This window comes from Amphiura filiformis, chromosome 14, assembly GCF_039555335.1.
Source record: "Amphiura filiformis chromosome 14, Afil_fr2py, whole genome shotgun sequence".
In the NCBI taxonomy this organism is placed as follows: domain Eukaryota; kingdom Metazoa; phylum Echinodermata; class Ophiuroidea; order Amphilepidida; family Amphiuridae; genus Amphiura; species Amphiura filiformis.
In genome coordinates, this window is record NC_092641.1 from 11,475,312 (window position 1) to 11,497,483 (window position 22,172).

At 37.1% G+C, this 22,172-nt stretch overlaps 1 protein-coding gene across 1 annotated transcript in view; it reads left to right on the top strand.

The window, feature by feature from the left end:
* Positions 1-22,172, top strand: part of LOC140169695 (dual specificity tyrosine-phosphorylation-regulated kinase 1B-like) — an 87,222-nt gene that overhangs the window by 62,682 nt on the left and 2,368 nt on the right. Inside the window, 10 exon segments of the mRNA XM_072192993.1 lie at positions 11,134-11,281; positions 12,131-12,295; positions 12,298-12,330; positions 12,333-12,415; positions 13,284-13,430; positions 15,107-15,244; positions 16,421-16,551; positions 20,590-20,762; positions 21,479-22,115; positions 22,117-22,171. Of these exon segments, the coding sequence (XP_072049094.1) occupies positions 11,134-11,281; positions 12,131-12,295; positions 12,298-12,330; positions 12,333-12,415; positions 13,284-13,430; positions 15,107-15,244; positions 16,421-16,551; positions 20,590-20,762; positions 21,479-22,115; positions 22,117-22,171 (1,710 nt within the window).

Consider the following 22,172-nt stretch of genomic DNA (forward strand, 5'->3'; position numbering starts at 1 on the left):
GATGATGAATCCATTTAGTTTTTGTGGAAAAATCAAAATCAAAACATACATTTTGCTATCAACCTTGCAGACTCTTTTTAATATACTTTTGAATCTTATTTGGGCTAAATATCCATCTTCAAGTGAGTGAGCGGCAAATAACAAACACATTTTATGCATGTTGGTCATATAATGAAGGCAGAAAAATAATGAATAATGAAAAAGTTACCTCACTTGTATTCAGAAATTATTTGACGGGGAAACTCAAAATTGACTGTTAGTGGCCTAAAATGGCAAAAGTCAAATTCATTCCAATTTAAAAGTTTATGTTGTCCATCAGATTTTTGGGTTTCAATCTGGAAACTCTCTACCAGAAATCTATAGGCAAAATTGGGGAGGGTAATGTATACTAACATTAGCTCTATTTCAGGATTATCCTTTGTTAGGAGCTGGATTGCACCAGAGCTGCTACAGCTCTCCTAAACATTCCAAGAGTATGATTTACTGAGCTCCTCACTACTTGAATCCCTATGTTTTAATACAGATATTAAAAGATTAAGCTCTTTGGTGAGCACCTTAGTAAACTCAGGAGAGTGATTAACAGAGCTCCTGCAATTTTCAAAAATGAAAGCCTGTTGTATGCGTCAATCAGCAAGTTTGAAATAAAAGAACTGTAGTGTTATTACACTTTTATCAAAATCATTATCATTATTAAATTCTTATTACCCATTCCAGATCAGATAATAATAATTAGTTACAGTGGTCCTCCTCCGTTATCATAATAAACCAGATCAATTTTCCACTTCACTTCCGATTGCATTCCAATCACTGTCCGATTTGTCAGTGCATACATGAAATTACTGTCCTACTGTTTTGGTATGGCATAAATAAAATAAGTAAACAATGCCAGGAGTTGCCAGTTGCTTAGATCGCAAACTTGGATGGCTCAAAAAAGGCCCAAGCGGTCCATAATGGTTTGATAAATATTTATCCTGTTGAGATAAATTGATAGTACAATTTCTGGGGGAAAAAATCTAAATTGGTGTTTCAATTGTAGGCATTGAATTAGTGCGGTTGGAGTGTGTAGCACAAAAGTCACATTATCAATATGAATTGTTGGAACATGGCACACTAACTCTGGAATGAGCTACAGATTTGGGTGCATTTTTAGGGTTTTTGGTGTAACTTTGAGTGTCCTTTTTCAAAAAGCTGGAAATATAGATCTTTTTGTGAAAATATTTCCAGAAATTGGGCAAATTTACCATAATTTTCAACAGAAATAGTCCAAATTTAATCTTTTGTATATTTTTGTGGTATGTTAGTGGTCTCTCAGCCGCACATTCTTACCCAATCCAAACCTATAATAGATGTAGAACCCCGCTGCCCCTATGACATGTAGCAACAAGGTGGAATTGCCGGAAGTAGGGCCTAGCCGGAAGTAGCCCAAAGATGTGTAAAAGGGAACCCACATGGCAACATTGTTTACTGCATGCGCTGACCGTTTGATCCTTTGAACTTTTAATACAGTAGCGTGTTTATTTTGGATACCAGGGAGATACACATAGGCTCTGGACTTCAAACCCAAACATGCCGCCATCGGGTATCTGATGGATGCATGCAATACCAAAATAAATGGGGACTGATCCGTCCATGTAAATGTCATGCAAACAGAACGAGGGTTCATATTATGTTCACTACATATGTTGGGTACCAGGCAGTCTGGCATTATCAGATTTTCCATCATCATTTATCATCAACCAGAGAAATTGCAATCTCTGACCAAGAAATTAGATCTTCTATAAAATTATGATGCATCAGATGCCTATCCTGATTATACTCATTTTATCATAATTTGGTAGGTCCTTCATGTAATTATTTCGTGTAAGCTAATCATAACCCTAACCTTAACCCTAACCCTAATTTCATGTATTATTACATGAAGGAGTAACCCATAATTTACAGTGAGATCTTGTTCTTGATTATACCTGCAGGGTTCCCAGCCAAGCAGGGCATTCAGGGAAATTGAAAATCTATTTTTCAAATTTCAAGTAGGGAAAACTTCAGGAATTTGAGGAAAACAGCCAAAATCAGTTACAAATAATGGGTTTTTTAGTGGTCCAAGAGGGTCATTATTTTTGTCCTTTTGTATATCTTGCATACAAGGAACACCATTCAGCTAATAAAATGAGTTCATATTTCAGACATTAGAAAGAATTCTCTCTTATCAGTCTCTAAGCCCATCTCTTGCTAGTCATTTGATAAGCATCCATATCGTGATAGTAGGCCTATACAACCGGAAATATTTTTCATGGAATATAACAGGAAATATTTTTCACCGGAAATAGTTTTCACCGGAAATATTTTTCACCGGAAATAGTTTTCATGGAATACAACCGGAAATATTTTTCGTGGAATTTTGAAATTTTGTCGGTGAAATATTAAGTGAAAACTGGCAGAATTTTGTTGTAGTGAAATGCTGGGAACCCTGGCCTGAAAGCAAATTGTTTGACCAATAAGAAATTCTCTTTAAAAGGCAATGATCAATAAAGCTATTGATCAGTTGTGCAGAATAAAATGAGCTTACTAATTGACTTATGAACCTGCCAAAAACCATGACAGAAAGGGAAATGAATTGATATCAATGCTACTATTAAAACTTTTGTAATTAATTACTCGCAATCAACTGTCATAATCTTGTTCTTTATGAAACTTGACCTTCAAGCCATCATAAAAGCGCCAGATAAAATAGTTCAAGTTTAGCTACCTTGATAAACAGTTGACACATTCTTATGAGTGTTGAGATTCCCTATTTCAATGGTCAGTACCAGCCTTTTATGAGCCACAACCTCAATCCAGTGACATAGTTCTTGTAACCCCTATACGACAATCCTTGCGTCAAATTTGACCCCAAGTTGTGGACTATGAGTTTTTGTACCCAATGCATTCAAATCAACTTATATTATGTAGAAACATGTTGGGGTTAAAGAACTGCGCGTTGACAGATGAGAATGTTGTAGAACCAAGTTCAAGTTGTGATTAATTCATGACTAATTTCTAGATTTATATTGACATATTTCTCTGATTACTGCGCTGCTATTTTCTGTCTGTTTACTCATCATCATCATCTGTTAGTGTTAGTCGCCAAGAAACCAAGGGTTCAGAACTTCAGATTATTCATTTCCATTTAACTTGAAAAATTTAACAAATTGAAGCTAGATCAATCCCGAAATATGTCTTGAAACGTTAAAGCGTCTTTAGGGGAAAATAAGTCCCCCCCCACTCCCCCGTGCAATGTTGAAACGTGCAAATGTGTTCAGCGTGTCTCTAAAGTGTCGCAACATTGAATAATGGGGGTGGGGAAGGGTAAAGTGTTAATTGATGGCCCAGCTTTCTTCTAATTCCAAATATTGTTCAAACATTTTTACCCACATTTAAAATACACTTTTGATTTCATTCAAGATGCCTAAAGCGTTTCAAGGACATTTTTCGGGGATTGTCTGAGGCAATCGCTAAAATTAACATCTGATTTTAATCTTTTGGCTATAACTTTAAAACTACTTGATAGAATCACTCCAAATTTTCAATGAATATTACTTAGTGCATAAGCTACGATGTGGGTATAAAATAAAACAACTAATTCACGTCTAATTGTATCAATTTTGACTATATCGCCCTGCACTACAAGCAGGTTGCACCCATCACCTGTGTATGTCTACAATCATAGATTGAACACAATAGCGCTCTTTTCAAACATGCTAATCTTACAGATGTGAGTGATCAGCATGATATAGTTCAATGCATAGGTATCGCGTGAACGCTGCAGTGCAGGGCAATATAGTCAAAAAACGACCATGATATAGTTCAATGCATAGGTACCAGCGTGAAAAAATTTCCATGACTATATTTATTAATAGATAGGCTATGGTGTGGGCACAAAATAAAACAACTCATCTTTTATTTAGGTAGTGGTCAAATAATTCTTTTGTACTCCATCCATTTGCATATCTTCTGGAGCGTGCCTATAGAGGAGATGATTTGAACTAATGGCCTTATGTGCAAGCACTCTATAAGTAAATACTTATGAAACGTATGAAACTTGAACGTGTGTGGGGGTGTGTGTGTGGGGGGGGGGTATCTTACAATTGCTATAGAACCCATATTCATGACCTTTAAAGATGTCCGGATCTATGTGTGTCTTTATTACAATTTAAAAAAACAACAATCAATTATCATGCCATAGATAAATTAGGGCTTTAAAACTTATTTTCGTGTTTCACAATGTCAATTGTCATGAATACAGAAGAATAGTTTACTGGTTTGAATAAGTCACACACACACAAAAAAAAACAAAAAAAAAAGGTGAAACTGTTGGGGCTCGAACCACTAGCCTTCGTTTCACCGTCTGAAGTACTGTCCATTACACCACGCTGTCTTATGGAAATAATTACGGGATTCCGTGATATATGGGTGCGCATTGCATTCTCGTGATTATGAAAATGGTAAACCTCGACAGACGATTTACATTTGCTAAAATCAGTAAAATGTAAATAATGTTAGAGCTAACAAAACGGTAAATAGTAAAATTAGATGTATTTTTAACAAGCTTTCAAACAAAACACTTTACAAATAAAAGTTGACACCAAATCGTCCTAAATTATGAATTTTGTCAACGGTTTACCATTTCTAAATTAAAGAAACTCCTTGTATTAATATTCAGTATTAGACTATGGTAAACCGTCAAATCACTATGTGATTCAATGGGACGATTTACAATCGCACTTTACCATTTCAAGCAAATAAAATGATCAATTTTAAAGATATCTCTGCATGAGTAGGCCTACTTCATGATCGTACTAATGCGATTTTTTTATTGGTTCGTTTGTTTTTTGGGTTTTTTTTTGCTTTGGGGGCGTTGGTCTGAAAAAGGTGAAAAAGGTCGTTTTTTGACTATATTGCCCTGCACTGCAGCGTTCACGTGATACCTATGCATTGAACTATATCATGCTGATCACTCACTTCTGTAAGATTAGTATGTTTGAAAAGAGCGCTATTGTATTCAATCTATGATTGTAGACAAACACAGGTGATGGGTGCAACCTGCTTGTAGTGCAGGGCGATATAGTCAAAATTGATACAAGTAGTTGTTTTATTTTATATTCACATCATAGCTTATGCATTAACTAATATTCATTGAAAATTTGGAGTAATTCTATCAAGTAGTTTTAAAGTTACAGCCAAAAGTTTAAAATCAGATGTTAATTTTAGCGATTGCCTCAGACAATCCCGAAATATGTCTTGAAGCGTTAAAGCGCCTTTAGGGAAAATAAGTCCCCCCACTCCCCGTGCAATGTTGAAACGTGCAAATGTGTTCAGCGTGTCTCTAAAGTGTCGCAACATTGAATAATGGGGGGTGGGGAAGGGTAAAGTGTTAATTGATGGCCCAGCTTTCTTCTAATTCCAAATATTGAACATTTTTACCCACATTTAAAATACACTTTTGATTTCATTCAAGATGCCTAAAGCGTTTCAAGGACATTTTTCGGGGATTGTAGATTGTTGGGGGAAAAATTGAACCTCCTCTCGTACCAGGACCTGTACTACGTAGAGTTTAGACCTGGTCAGGTTCCTGCAATTGTAATGTCCCATAAATTGTGATCGTGACTCGGGGGGACTTGTAACTCATAACACTAAAGTACTTGCTTAGGGTAGGAGAACAACTGTAGTACTTGCTTTGGGTCCAGTTTATACTAGTGAGAAATACTTGCTTTGGGTACTCTTAAAAGTGCAGGTGATACAACTTGAAATACTTGTATTTGACTGGTTACGTTTTTGCTGTAGCTTTGACTAGAGCTATGAAGAGTTCTGAAGAAACAATAATCTACATTCAGCCAGCATATTGATATATACTGCGCCAAGAAAGTTTCACAACTGAACCATATCGGGGTAACTTTGTTTTTTTTTAATAGATGCGCCATCTATTTCGGCACATTTTGACACCCTATTGAATCCAATGTGACTTCAACAAGCAAAGTTACAAGCATTTGATTAGACGAAGGTTCAGTTTTAAAAGTGACACACTGGTCTATTCAAAACTCCATGGACTAGACATCTGGTTTGTGTGTGCCTTTAATTTAAAACAAAAGGAACAAAAGAAAACTGAAACAAAAGAGCTGACAAATAAAATGCAAGTTATGAAAAGTACAGAGAAGTAAAAACTGAAATAAATACTGCTTTAAATAGGCTTCATTGAAGAAACTGTGTAGTCTCTTTGTTGCGCTTGTTGGAATCTTTTTGCGCCTTGTATAGGCCAATTTGTCACTTTTAAAATGGGACCTTCGTCTATTCAATTGCTTGTAACTTTACTTCTTGAGGTAACATTGGATTCAATGTGGTGTCATAATGTGCAGGATTAGATAGTGCATCTATTACAAAAACAAATTTATCCCAATATGGTTCAGTTTTGAAATTGTGATTATTTTTCCAAGTGTAAGGATACTTCCTTGGCGCAGTATAGTTGGGACCTTTTTAGCATGCGCTATTTTAGTTGTGACAAATAATTTGTTTCCCATTGTGCGCCAGGATTTTTGGTTGTCCGCTAGTAATGTTCTGGACACTTTGAGCCTCTTCTTAATCTGTTGTTGATGTGAAACATTTTTGCTGTGTCAGAAGCATGAGCATTATTCAAGTGTTGCCAGTCTTCAGGAAATTTCCTGATTTCAGGAAATTTTACTCTGATGATCCTGTAAAATGTTTCTAGCAAAGTACATTTTTCAGGATTTTTTTTGCCATTTCAGGACTTTTTGACAACACTGACTGGCATCTCTGATTATTCACAACAGCAAATTTTGCAGCATCCCAAACACACGCTATGTACATAGGTGCACGTACGTTTCAGGGCCTTTTTCAAGATTTTATCTTCTGAGACAATACAAGGCAGTGCCACTACCAACATGAATACAAAATATTCTAAACAGCAGTAGGTTTTTGTGCTGGGTTGCCGTGGCAACCCAGCACTTATTGCTTGGTTTCTGTTTTCTGTTGTTTCTATTAGTAATTCATGAAGAAAACGGAAACTTGTAAAAATATTGCAAAAAAATTATCAAAATGGTTATGACAAACATGAATACTAAAATTGGCCTGTGCATATATCAGAAATATTGTGTTGATTTTGCATTTTAAGGTAAAATAGGTATATGTTTTAGGAAAATAATATTTCTGAATCTAGACTAGGAAGTTTTGATGGTTTTCTTCACTAGCACACTGAGCTTGGCAGGCTATGGGTTCTATGGGCAGATACACTGTATACCATACATGCTTTGTTGTTGTTCAGTATCTGCCATGTATGGCCTGTATCTCTGTTCCTTAATCATGTTAATCTCTTCATGTAGATAGTGGTCTGTCGGTGGTGGTCTGTTATCAAATATATGTTGGATAATTTTCAACTACATGTAACATGTTTGACCCTGCAACATGCAGCATAGTTAGGCCTATTTGAGGGAAGACCTGTGTTAATAAATAAACAAGATCACTGCTTGGAATAAGATAGGCCTGTGTACATTTCCTGGTAACAAGATGGTGATCAAAAGCTATTGATGCACACATCACTTATTTGGGTCTATTTTTATGATGACACAAATGTCAAAACTAGAATGAAGCATTAGAGCATACGTAATGATTGGATTTTGTTACTACTGAATATTATCAGTAAACATTCACTTATTGGCTTTAAAGGTGCTATTTTGGGGTTCAGTTTGTGTAGGCCTGTAATATATACTGGTACTTAAAAAAATATATTTCTTGAAAGTTTGCTTGTTACTTTGTATGCTTAAATCCTCAAAAAACAAAAAGAGCTATGAATTAATCTATACTATAAGGTGCAAACGTCGGTTCCAACTCATGCCATCCAAACCTGGTGATAATAATATTTGAGTAGGGGGACAACACGTGAGTGTAGATATTTGAGGTCAAAGGTCATTTAGTGGTCAAATGAGGTAATTGTTGATTTAGATAAAGCGATGGGGAAATTGCCCTCCTTTGTAAAAGTAAATTTCAATGTCAAACATTACCTAGTGGTAATAATCTGTGTAAGGGGCATCAAGTGAGTGAAAATGTTTTGAGGTCATAGGTCATCTAGGGATCATATTTTAAAATTGTTCAGTATTGGGCTGTAAGTTAGTGAACGTAAACCTTAGGAGGAGTAACAACATAAAGAGCATAAAAGTATACAAATTGGAATGGAACTGTTGTGCCTGATTTTGAGGTTTGAACCAAACGAATCTTTGCACTTCAAATTATTTTGACTTTTTTTATAAAAAGAAATATAAAGTTACTCAATGTGAACAACCATGTCCCAGCACATCCCTTTTTAAAGGGATTTTTATTACTGTCCAATTGATTGGCCTCAGACTTAATCAAATTCACTAAGTATAGATTTCTCAATGTCAAAGACATCACTCACCATATAATGTCATAGTCAGTCAGTAGCATTAACTGTGTTCACACGATTCGCCAATATCTTGGGAGTTTTTAACTCTTAAGACCGAGTATGAGTAGTGATTTTGATTGCATCTGTCATGATTATGTTCGAAATCTTAAATGTGATCTTTAAATTTTTTCATTGCACACGAGGAGATATATTTTTCAATGATTTGTTTGCAAAATTTAATCCCTTCACTTTTCCCTTCCTTTCAAGCACAGGACAAGTTTTGTGAAGTCTACGAGAAAATCTCAGCAAAAAACAAAATCTTACCTTATATTAAATATATACAAGCGCAGTGATTTATAGTGCGCTACGCATAGGCACAACGCCTAGACGTTGATCCACAAGCCTCAGCACACTTTACAGGTTGTCGCTGACCACTGGCCCACATCATTCCATAAACCATTAAACAACAATTCAGGGAGTTTGCTTCAAGAGCGCAGCCGCATACCCTAGACATACCACAAATAATCCATCGCAACCTTCTGCCCAATTGCCCCACATTCTTTAATTTGGGGATTTTCTGTTGGATGAAATTAAAAAGAAGCCATTTTTTGGCCAAAGTGGATTAATTTTGACTGAAATTTTTTGACAAAAATTACAGCAAATTTCAAAATATGTAAAAACTTGATTTTAGGGTCATAGCCTCTTCAAGAAAAAAATCCTCACCGGCCAACCCTACTTGGAATGTATGTCCTCCCATACAACTTGCTTTGTCGGGGTTTTTTTTGTCGTCTACATTTGTACATACCGTAACCACCCGGGTATAAGCCCACCTTCGGCTATAAGCCCACCCGCTATTTTTCAAAACATTCTGGCAACAAGGGTGCACTCAGGTATAAGCCCAGTACTAAATTTTGGCCAAGTTCTTAAATCAAATCAATGCTTTGCTCTCATATTTAAGAACAAATATTTAAAAATATCAGTTGAAAATTAACATTCCACACTTTTAATTTTAAGAAATTGACATAGATGACAGAAATTACTGGTACATTGGGCATATACAAATTGGGGTGCATTGTTCTTAGTTTTAGATTCAAGCACTAGCCCTTCCCCGGTTATAAGCCCACCCACATTTTTAAGTGAAATCTGCCATCTAGGGGGACGGGCTTATACCCGAGTGGTTACGGTAATTGTATGTAAGACATACATTTTCCATCAATTGCAAGTAACCTATTCAGTGATTTGAAAAAGAAAAAAAATAGAACAAATAGCGATAATCCGAGGATGAATTGTTCGTGTGAACACCATTGTTGTGCAATGCATTATTTATAGCTATAAAACCTTGAACTAGAATGGCATGAGTTACTTGGGGAAAGAAAGAGAGAGAGAAATGTAATTAACTTTGCATCACTCTTTGAGTTATTATGTAAAGTTATGTTGTGCAGTGTTATTCACCTCGCTTTGTGCTTTTCCTGGCTTTGCTGCGAAATCTATGTACCGTATTGGTCCGAGTATAGTCCCACCCGTTTTTTATGTGAAAATTTTTCACAATTGGGGGTGGGATTATACTCAATTTCAAAAAAAAAAAAAAAAAAAAATTTTTTTTTAAAGTTTTTTTTTCTTCCGGTTTTGGAGTGTCCCTGGACCTAGACCTAGATGCTAGGATCATTCATGGTTGACCTAAAAAAAAAAAAAAAAAAAAATTCAAGATATTTTGTATTTTAATATGAAAATTGATAATTTGTATTCATGTCATACTCTATTAAAATGATTTCAAAATGCATTGAATTTGAATGCATTTTGAAATCATTAATAGAGTATGACATGAAAACAAAGTATCAATTTTCATATTAAAAATACAAAATATCTTGAAATTTTTTTTTTTTTTTTTTAGGTCAACCATGAATGATCCTAGCATCTAGGTCTAGGTCCATCCAGGACACTCCAAAACCGAAAAAAAATAAACTTAAAAAAAAAAAAAAAAATTTTTTTTACAATTTCTGAAATTTTTTCGAAAAATGGGGGGTGGGATTATACTCGAACATGGGACTATACTCGGACCATTACGGTACTTACATGAACAAACACTGTGATCGGAAGTTAAAATGCCAATATTTAAGGACAGTCTTTTGCACATTTAAGCTATACTTTGATCAGCTCGTAATCGGCTGGCCTTATAGCATCGCGGATTAATATCAATATATTTCAGTTTGAGAATTTTCTTGTGACATCTCAGCAGAAGCATCACAGGGTCAGAAATTCGCAACCAAGTGCGAGAATCATTTTGGATTTTCCCAGTTGAATTTTGCAAGAATCCATGGATTCTTTGCCATATAACTAGTCTTTGTATGATAAACTGAAATATTTACGAGAATCCATTTAGATTCTTGCAGTTTTGTTGTCAAATAATAGCACTCTTAACGCGTGTCTACTGTTCGGCGTAGTGGTAAAACCCTAACATTTCCTGCATATTACAAGCTGATCAAACTATGAAGGTAGTGAATTGCCAGAGGATTGAAGAGAAAAAATATAAAATGCAATTAACATGTGGCAAAATAGCAAAAAAATAAGAATTTCCTCGTCAGTGTTTCAGGAAAGCCCCTAATGTGTCTTCCAAGCCCTTGCATCCACTGGTTTTCTTTGTTCCAGGTTGTAAGAAATTTATTTGAAGAAAAGTTCAAAATGCATGTTTTACTAATCTTTATATTTGTTCTTTCTCTTCACTTCTGCAGGTTGCCAAGGCATACGACCATCAGGAACAGGAGTACGTCGCCATCAAAATCATCAAGAACAAGAAGCCGTTCCTGAACCAAGCGCAGATTGAAGTACGACTTCTTGATCTCATGAATAAACATGATGTTGATAGTAAATACTATATTGGTAAGTGTATCATCTTATGAATAAACATGATGTCAGTGGTACTAAATAGATACTAGGTTGATAAGTGCATCATCTCATGAATAAACATGATGTCAATTGTACTAAATAAATACTAGGTTTATAAGTGCATCATCTCATGAATAAACATGATGTCAGCAGTACTAAAATAATATTGTTAAGTGCATCCACCCACCTGTATTTTTAGTGGATTGCTTCAAATTTCTGCCTACGTCAAAGAACTTTTATACCTTTGTATTTTTTGTCCGCCTCCAAATTAACTTTCACATTATTATTCAGCTACACAGTAAGTTGTCTTTCCCCAAATTCTGTGATGCAAATTGTGAACACCAATGACTAGTTTTCACAAAAAGTTCATTCTTTCCAAGAGACTTGGACAAACTAGGTAACAAAGCAATACTTTTAAGAGAATACTTTATGAAATGGGCACTAAAAGAACTGCTCAGGGTTTAGCTACGACGGGCGGTGTTGGCGGGCGGCAGAGCCCGGCACTCCGATTTATAGCCTACTGATAAACAATTTCAACAAAAATTGCAAAATCACATAGAATTTGGCCAAATTTAGGTAATTTTCAATAAAATTGTAAATTTTATGAACAATTCCCTCATACCACCCAGCACTAAAAATTCTCCAGCTACAACCCTGGAACTGCTTTAAACCTGCGTAGGACTTGACTGTTGACCTCAGCTCAAGAATGAATGGCTGATTATAAAGTTGTTTGTATAAAATTTTGATTAAAGTTGGAGATTTCCAAGAAATATTAATCTCTGTGTAGGATAATTCCATTATTGCATTATATAACAATAAGTTGTAATTTCTTTCTCCTTACAGTAAAATTGAAGAGACACTTCATGTTCCGCAACCATCTATGTCTTGTCTTTGAGCTTCTATCGTACAATTTGTACGACCTCCTGCGCAATACGAACTTTAGGGGTGTATCCCTCAATCTAACACGTAAATTTGCGCAGCAGATGTGCACTGGCGTTGCTGTTTCTGGCGGCCCGAACTGAACATTATCCACTGTGATTTGAAGCGGAGAATATACTGCTTTGTAATCCTAAGCGTAGTGCAATCAAGATTGTCGACTTTGGAAGCTCATGTCAGCTGGGTCAAAGGGTAAGTGGAAAATCTGAAATAGTCTGTGGATGCATGCAAAACGTATAAATATGGCTGCTTTGTGTAATATTGTCAAGAAAATACTTTTTATTCACTGTTGTAGTGATTATGTAATACTTAGTTACTGGTTCACACTTTGACTTGCACAGCAGTGTGCAGGTCATTGAATTTGTGTTGTGATCATATTGGTTGTAGTTCGAAGGTGAAGTTAGCGTGAACCAGGTCACCAAGATATGAAAACGGGCTTATGTCAAACTATGTAAGCGACTTTGATTAGGGTCTTTTTGTCATTGCGGTTTCTGATTTCATTTTCGTTTACGTTTTCAGATGACATTGTTATTTTGAAGTGTTAGCCACCTAGGTGTGACCAATCTTTTTATTCTAGCTAGCCTTTTGTCACTCGCTAAAAAGTTGAAGGGAGTGAACATACGATTTCAAAAAACACCTTAACGCTCGCGTGTGGTATGGTATTCGTATAGAATTGCGTTCAAGCAAAGCTAATTGATTCAATTTATGCCGTAACAATTGGAATTGGTAATCTGATAATTGCTTTAGGCAAGATTCCCAGACTCAAATTTAATTTGAAATGTATATTATTTTTCAGTCAATGACTAGGCTGAGAGGAGAGAGTGTGGGAGATGAGAGGAGAGGAGCAGGTTGAGGAGTGAAGAGAGGAGAGGTGAGGAGAAGAGAGGATGGCGAGTAGGAGAGGGAGGAATAGGCGAAGCTCTCAACAGCATTTCTGTCACCAAAAGACCCCATTTGTTCAAACTCATTACTATTTATTTTGATTTTAGCAGTATTCTTTCATTAATGTGCATGTTTTATTATAAGCTTACATTTGTATGCCACATTGTTTAATCCTCAGATATACCAGTACATCCAAAGTCGGTTCTACAGATCACCAGAGGTGTTGTTAGGCATCCCATATGACATGGCCATCGATATGTGGAGTCTGGGCTGTATACTGGTAGAAATGCACACAGGGGAACCACTCTTTAGTGGATCAAATGAGGTAAGACAGGGGGTTTGTAGATAGCACAGAATTAAAACCAAAGAACCTGGAGTCCCTATACCACCACATACAGTAGCTGCGTCAGCTATACAGGAAATTTGGGGTATTCGGGTCCTTGCCGACTGCGCGGAAATGAACGAAAACAATTCGGCATCTCATCTGAAACGTTTAGGTATCACACGTAGGTAGCATCAAGTGCTTCTCTCGAATACATCTAGTATTCGATGTCGTTCTCACATCGAATTGACTGCCACGGCGCATTCGAGCAAAACGGAAATACGGAATACCCTAATTTTTGCTCCATCCGTGTATCAAGAGAGTGCTCGAGTCCTGGTTCTCTGGTTTTAATTCTGTGGTATTTAGGCATCTCCATAAGACATGACCAGTTGAATATAATAAGGTGGACTGTAAGTGCAGAGTGATAACAAACCATTTATGTACGACCTTGCTTTAAACCGTTGGACTATTTTAGAATCTGAAGTGTATACTGTTCAATGAGGTAGAACCAAAGAGTACCGACTCAGCCATGTTGTGTGTCACTTATTTGGGCACAATAGTGTACCTCTGAATTATTTTGCTATAAGTTTCACACTGAGTAATTTTGTGCAGGTACTCTTTGAGTCTAATGTCTTTGATACTGATCAAAAGTCACACAAACCGTTGTGAAATGGATCGAATGGGGATGTGGATTCAGATTTGGATCATAATGTTTGAATTTATCATGAAAAATGAAGGAAAAGGAGATAACATTATTTCCATAACAATTTAACCAGAAAATATATTTACAAGGGGGCAATTTGCCACCCCCTGCATGCACCCCCATGAACTTATGTAATAAATGAAATCAAACTCTTGATAGCAGATGTAAGTAGGTCACCAAGTCACTGGCAAAGATAACAATCCACATCTGATGGCGTTTCATAGACATGTATAATTTACCTATCGCCATAGGCTTAAGATACCTTACACCTTCTGTTGTGAATTCTTGGACATGTATACTCAGTAGAGCCACGGTCCAGGAAAATCACCCAACCAGTTTATTGCAGGTCTTGCATAAACTGTAGCATAAGAGCCAATCCGTGGGCCTCGCATGCCCTTGAACACAATCAATGTGAAAACAAATATAGCACTAATGTAATATAAACATATGAAAGATTAAAAATTCATCATACATGCTCTCATGCCCTGTAGGGCCACCATCCAGGGAAATCACAATTCATTGGAGTGACTAACAACATGGGATGTATTGCAGTCCTTGCCCCCAGAATTTTAATTTTAATTTTGTATCTTTGCTTTAATAGTAGAGGCACTATCCAGGAAATAATAAACCATTTAGACTACGGAAGTGCTGTCGTCCTTGCCCCTCCAGAAAGCTGTAAACCATCTGTTGAATAATTAAAACACGGTTGTTTGATGTGATCATTTATTCAAGTTTCTAACAAAAAAAATTATATATTGTTCAATTTTAGACATGGACAATACCAGCAACTATCGTACTAATATGAACATATATTTCCAGCTCTTTTTAACATATAGATTTTTGTTTCTTTTCCAACTTTTTCTGCCTTTTCGTGTTATTTTTTTATCTATGAACTGTATAATGTGCACAACTGCACATGGAGGGTGCTATTTACATGTATTTTAAAGGCTCATTTTATCTATTTGTTTGTTTGTAGGTTGACCAGATGAATAAAATAATTGAGGTGTTAGGTATGCCGCCACCTCATATCATAGACCAAGCACCAAAGGCACACAAGTACTTTGTCAAGACAGACAGGGGGTGGGTGCTCAAGAAGACCAGGGAAGGAAAGAAGGTAAGACTAGTATCCAGCATTTTCACCAAAATTGGCCATCCAACATTTGACCCTGAAAACATAAACCAGACCTCTGCCTCCCCCTCCTGGGGGGAGGGGGTTCAGTCAGTTCAAACAGATATTGCTATAGCCTTTCGTCTGGTCTTATTTTGAGTTCACAGGACTTATTCAAGCATTGTCTTAGGGTTTAGCATATGTCATGGCCATATAGTTTGCCTGTCCCAGGAGCAAATTACTTGTCCAAAAGGATGGGTGGCTAGGCACCCTCCCTGACTGTTTCCAGTAACATCACTGGACAAAGTTGGGTTTTTTTTTTCGAACACAGATTCAGAATATTTGTTTTCAAATTAATATAATAATATTATAATTTAATAATAATATTCAAATATTGCCAATAGCCATTATCTTGCCAATAGCCCAATCATATTGATGTTTGTTACGCAGGGTTCGGTTTTTGCTGGCAAAAACCTGTTTTTGCCGACAAAGTGGCAATAACTGGCAAAAACCTGTTTTTGCCTGGTTTAAACCGGCAAAAATGGCAAAAACTTATGTATAGTCACTCAAATGTTAACAAGTACACAGAAAGCTCATAAACAGTAAACATACAACTTTTAATGAATCATTCAACATATTTTTTGTCTCATCAAGTCCTTAAAATGAAAAAGTTTTGAATTTGATATGCCAGATTTCAGTTAAATGCACTAAGTGAGCAATGAAAATGCATGCCTTTAATTTCTTAATATGTTATTTTTAATTACAAAATCTGACCTTGTTACACTCCGGAAAATAATTTTTTAATTTAATAATTCATTTTGAGATCAAAAATCTGAACTTTGATTCACTTTTTAGTTTTTGCCATTTTGCCGGCAAAAACTGTTTTTATAAGCGGTTAAAACCGTGGTTAAAACCGCGGTTTTTTCCACCTGCGGCAAAAACCTGCGAACCCTGTTGTTACGACAGCAGATACAAGCATTTCCTTTTGAAAATTCCAGGTGTGCTACAACTCACACTCAGGTGTGCAAGTCTGCTAGAGGATTGATTTAGCACTCCTCAGGATTGTTAGGGGTGTGATAAATCACACCCCTTGTCCAGCCAAGACCTGCGATGTAATTTGAATGATGGCTTATCAAATGTCTTTAATTACTACGGAAATGACTGTACCTTTATTATTTTCAGTACAAGTCACCTAGCACAAGAAAGTTACATGACATCCTGGGAGTAGAGACAGGAGGACCTGGCGGAAGAAGAGTTGGAGAGCCGGGACACACCGTATCAGATTATCTCAAATTCAAAGATCTTATACTCAGGTAGGTAACACCAAGATGATAAGACACTGCTGCATCGCATGCGTTGAAGCGATACTTGAACCAATCACAGTGACACAGGTCTGATCAATTTAATGTTCAGAAAATTTAGAATTTATTTTCAGTATTAACACAATCCCTTACCAGCACAAGCTGTTTTAATTTCTGGTCAGTATGCCTCTGAAAAGGATTGGCGGGCTGCATTTGACGATGCCGTGGGCTGCAGGTTGGCAGTGGGCTATTCGTGTCGAAAACTGTGCACCATCTGTGGAAGACATGCCCTTAATCTTCCACACAGGGAATTTTGCGAATTTTAAATGGGGTTCCTGAATGGATGACTACATTTGAAATCCACACCCCCATATATGGGAGATTAAGGTCATGTCTTCCATAGGGGGAGTATGGATTTTAACTATCCCAATAGATGCACTGCAGAGGCTTAAGGTGGTACTACACCCTTGATAAATTTGTGACTATTTTTGCATTTTTCGCAAAAAATAATAACACACTGGTAACAAAAGTTATAATGTATATTCTAGGGGCAAGGAATCCAGTTACTACACTGGAATTTCAGTGACTCGAGACAAGCGGTACATTATTTATGATTTAAGAAAAGAAGTACCACTAGAATGTTACTTCCTTTCTTAACATAATTATATAATGAACCACTTGTCTTGAATCACTGAAATTTCAGTTAAGTAATTGGATTCCTTGTCCCTATAATATACATATCTTTTGTTACCAGCGTGTAGTTATTTTTTGAGGAAAAATGCAAAATTAGTCACAAAATTTATCAGGGGGTGTTGTACCACCTTAATTAAAACAAAATCTATATTGAAAGCTGTAATATATAGCTCAATATGGGAGGGAGGGAGGGTGGGCTTGTGACACTGACCTACATCTGGTAATTCATGGCTATTCCAGTTGAAATCCATACACCCCCAGAAGACATGCCCTTAATCTCCCACACAGAGGGTGTGAATTTCAAATGTGGCTACCTGAATGGGCGACTCCATTTGAAATCTACACCACCCGTGTGGAAGATCAATGGTCATGTCTTCCATAGGGGGTGTATGGATTTCAACAGGAATAGCCTAATTCATGGCTCTATGTGATGGTGATTGAAGACAATGATGTATTGCACACATGTTAATAGGTCAGCTTCCACTGCCATGACAACATTCTGACCAACATCAATCAAAATGGCTCCAGTGTAGTGCTGACAGGCTAATCATAAATGAGTAGTATTGCTATGGACCACAATGGCCTCATCTCAATGGCATAGTTCAATAACCTCAATTAAACACTTGTAGTGCAAAATTGGACCTCAAGTTGCAGAGTATGAGGTTTTTGTACTCAAATTTTCAAAGGTCATTCAATGAATGTACATACATGTATGTATCAAGGTTAACGAACTGTGCACTAATAGATAAGAATGTTTTGGATCCTACATGTAGTGTATGGATAATGCTATAGTTTGTCTGACTCAAAAAAACTCCATGCAGCAGGGACATCCAAGCAAGTACTGTGCAATGGGTTATTTTTGCAGGTGTGGGTGTTGATTGCAGACGACAAGTTTCAAATCATTTTGAAAAATTCAAAAAAGATTTATCAGAATTGTATATTTTGATGACCATATTTTGAGTCAGTATGAGTCAAAATATGGCACCTGCCACTCCACTCGCCTTACAACTGCATAAGGTCAGTAAAGAAATGCAAATTGTCATCAAAAACTGCCATTCGTTGAGACTTGCCAAATTTGCAGCAATGCCATGCAATATGAAATAAGCCCAATTAGGTGGGAACAGTGCCTTTGTGGCAACTGTCCTGGCGTCACATTAGCAATGAGAAGGTCAACCAATCTAGGTCAACACACACATTTGTGATTTGTCGGACACTGGAAATGCCATTTCATTTTGATTGAAGTCCACTGGTAATTAACTGCACAGCTCTGTGACCTACTTCTATGTTATACTGGTCTGGTACTACTATTTTCAACATTTTAAAAGGAAGAATTTCGGAAATGAGTATTAACACAGCTCTGATATTATGACCCAGTTCCAAGTTGTACTGGTAGTGGTAGCACTTATTGTTAACATTTCAAAAGGAAGAATTTTGGAAAACAAAATTAAAACAAAAAATGCAACTTCGAAAAACTGTGCGGTTGGGCTAGCTATGCTCAGTTTTTTTTACTTACAGTGGTATCTAAGGCATCATTAAATGTATGTGTGTGGTCAAATTGGTCACAAAAGTGACAAAAATTTAATCCAAACAAAATTTGAAATGCTAATCTGTTTTTAAGAGCCACCAAAGTATTGCTTTGAAACCCAGCTGTGTATATATTGCCTGATTAACACTGGTCATTATTTTCATGATCTATTTTGATAATGGATACACGGCTAGGTCTCAAAACAATAAAATAAAGTAAAACAAGACTATCTATCACACAAGAAAATTTAGTTGCAAAAGAAAACCAAAAGAACCAATAATATGTTGTAATTTGTATTGTTTCCAAATGTTTTGTATTGATTTATTTGTAAAACTTACAGAAAGCAAGCTTTCCAAGAAAAAGTAATTAGCAAGTTTGACAACTCCGCTATTTTCTGTCGAATTGGCTTATTATTTGTGAAACTTACAGAAAGCAAGCTTTCCAAGAAAAAGTAATTAGCAAGTTTGACAATTCTGCTGTTATTTCCCTGTTGGCATGGCAACTAGTTATTACCCAACCAGCCTGAATACTCTCATCTTTAATAGCAAAGTTCATAGCTCCCATTTTAACAAGCATAGCTCACAATGTGACCGCAAGATGTGGAATATGAGTTTTACCCATTTCATTCAAAGGTCATGCAATGAATGTATATACAAACATATTTGGGGTTAACCCCATGAGAATTACCTGCTGATTGGCCAAAAAGAGGTTTTCATTATCAATTGGCCCAATCAGTAACATTGTTAAAATAATTGAGGTGAATTGTTTGCAAAGCTCCTTTCTGATTGGTGATTAAAGTGAAAATATCATGTAATTGACCAATAAGAGGCAATGTTAGATCGGCAGGTAGTGCTCAGGGGGTTAAGGAACCAGTGATACTTTCATTCTAAATCACATCCTTTTTACAACAGCACACGCCAGAGAAGATATGTTGGTCTTCCCAGAATCCTTTGCAACATGATGCATCACCTCATTACAGCAGATGACACTTCTATTAATTTGTACAGGTTCCCTTTGTTTTTCATGTTGAGAATAGACTGGCTTAACATGGGTCGATAGTAAAGAAAGAAATAAAATTTGGATGTGCTATGTTCATTGAGATACGTTTTCGTTTTGTCACTATCGACCCATGTTGCCCAAGATACCGTATTTAAGTCAAATAGTAGCCCCCCTCTAATAAGCGCCCCCACCACTTTTTTTTTCAACCAAGATGTTTCAAAATGCCGATATTTCCATGCTATCTTGTGATGGTCCATAATAGCATCAATAATTGGCGAAAATCTGGATCAGCTGGAAGTGAGAGCCAGAAGTCAGTGTTTCTAGTTCATAGTTCGTCATTTTAGCGTGTGTTTTTAAGTTTACCTAATGATTTTAACAGGAATTATCATTCTAAAATTGACCTTGAATAAATGCCCCCCCCCCCTTGGGAAAATTTAACCCCGGGGGCGTTTATTTGACGAAATACGGTAGCAATACAGAAAAGTGAAATGGAAGAAATGCATTGTGGGAAGTGTAAGATATCTTCTCTGAACACATGTGCTTTGTAAGAGAAAATTGTGCTGTTGCCGTTTCAATTGCATTGTTTTCATACCAGGTAAATTCTTAGGAAATTGAAAATTAAAGTACATTAGTGGGAAATGTTTCATCTCTTAATATAGGCTTGTTGGAGTGGGTAGTTGATAAACAGTAACATCTGGTTATGTGCAAATATGTTACCACACAAAAAGGAAGGCCTGGTTGATAAAACTTAACCACAAATGTTCAAATTTTCAGGCTTTACCAACTATCATTTTGATTGACAAATTCAAATTTTCCACTTCCTTACTCCCCAGAATGTTGGAATACGACCCAGCAGTAAGAATAAAACCGTACTACGCCCTCCAGCATTCATTCTTCAAGCGCACCGCAGATGAGAGTACAAATACGAGTAACAGCACATCGACGAGTCCGGCTATGGATCAGGCTGGCACCCCAACAGAGGGCGCTTCGTCAGGGTCAAGTTCAGGTACAGTAGCAATGTTTTGTCCTGATTTGTTTTTCTACTTACTGTCATCAAAGGTTGGGACTGTTAATCCCACTTTGCCCTTCCTTGCATTGCCATCCAATCGGACCAAAAGTGGCAATTTATTGAGATACAAGCAAAATTTGATGGCAAGAAAATAATTAATAAGAAAATTGTTAAAATAAAAACATGATATTTATTTTAAAGGATTTCAGCAAAAGTACGATTGGTAAATGAGCAAATTGATGATAACCTTGTTTTGTTGTAATTTGTAATTTTTAAAATGGCCTCCTTTGGAGATTGTGTCATATTATTATAACCTCTTTAGGAGATTCAATGTTAAATTTCTTTTAATGAATATATTTCATTGTATGAGGGCAGTATAACAGTTTGTTTGACTGGATACTGTTTGCACAGTGCTTTTATTTTTGCAGTTACATGACTGGTTGATGATTTTGGTTTACATGACTGGTTGATGATTTTGGTTAAATTACACCGGACATCCAAAAGCTTCTAGTTTACTAATCAAAGCTGGAGCCACCCCTTTATACAGCAGAGTATTAATATTGTTATTCACTTTAATGGTACAGCTAGCTGCCAGAGCTCCAAAGGGTGCACTTTTAATTTTGGCAGTTCTTATGACTGTCACAGAAATTGATTCTGCTGATTGCTTTTTTAATTCTTATCTAAACTCTTTGTTAATGTGACTTAATTTCCAGGTGCTGGCGGAAGTGCAGGGCGTGGCTCTGGTGCTGGTTCAGGCGGACGAGCAAGGTCGGACCCAACGCATCAGAACACCAGTGCCCAGCATTCCATGGGCCATCAACACCAAAACTCTGTCGGTACAATGGACTATGAGCCAGTTACATCTGGCCCACCGGGGGCGTCACACATGGCGTGGGCCTCTGGAGACTTGAACGCCCCTAGTGGCGGCATGCATGGACATGCGCATACTTTCCCCCACGCTCACCGGAAACACCACCACTCACATGTATCGCCAGGACAGACTAAGCACTCGCAGAGTGCGACGCTACCAAACCAAATTCCCCCAACAACGAACTTGTCTTCCGCTACCGGTGTAACAATACCCCATGTTCACATGGGGAGCGGAAGCAGCTATGTGTACCCCCCGCACAGTAACTTAGACTGTACAACAAGTGGTTCAATGAATATGCCACTCGGAGGCTTTAGGACATCGGGACACCATCATGGTCCCAACATTCACAAGCCTCAAACATTACCGGTGGCGGTACCGCACACACACGTACAAACCACCCATTCAGGTGGCAGTGTGAGCTACTAGCCGCAGCGGGGCAGCGAGTGCCGGAGGGTCGGGTACGGGTATTCAATATCCGCTGGCGACGGTGAATCCTGGACTTGTTTCGACACAAGGGGCAGCTCAGCGACAAGGCA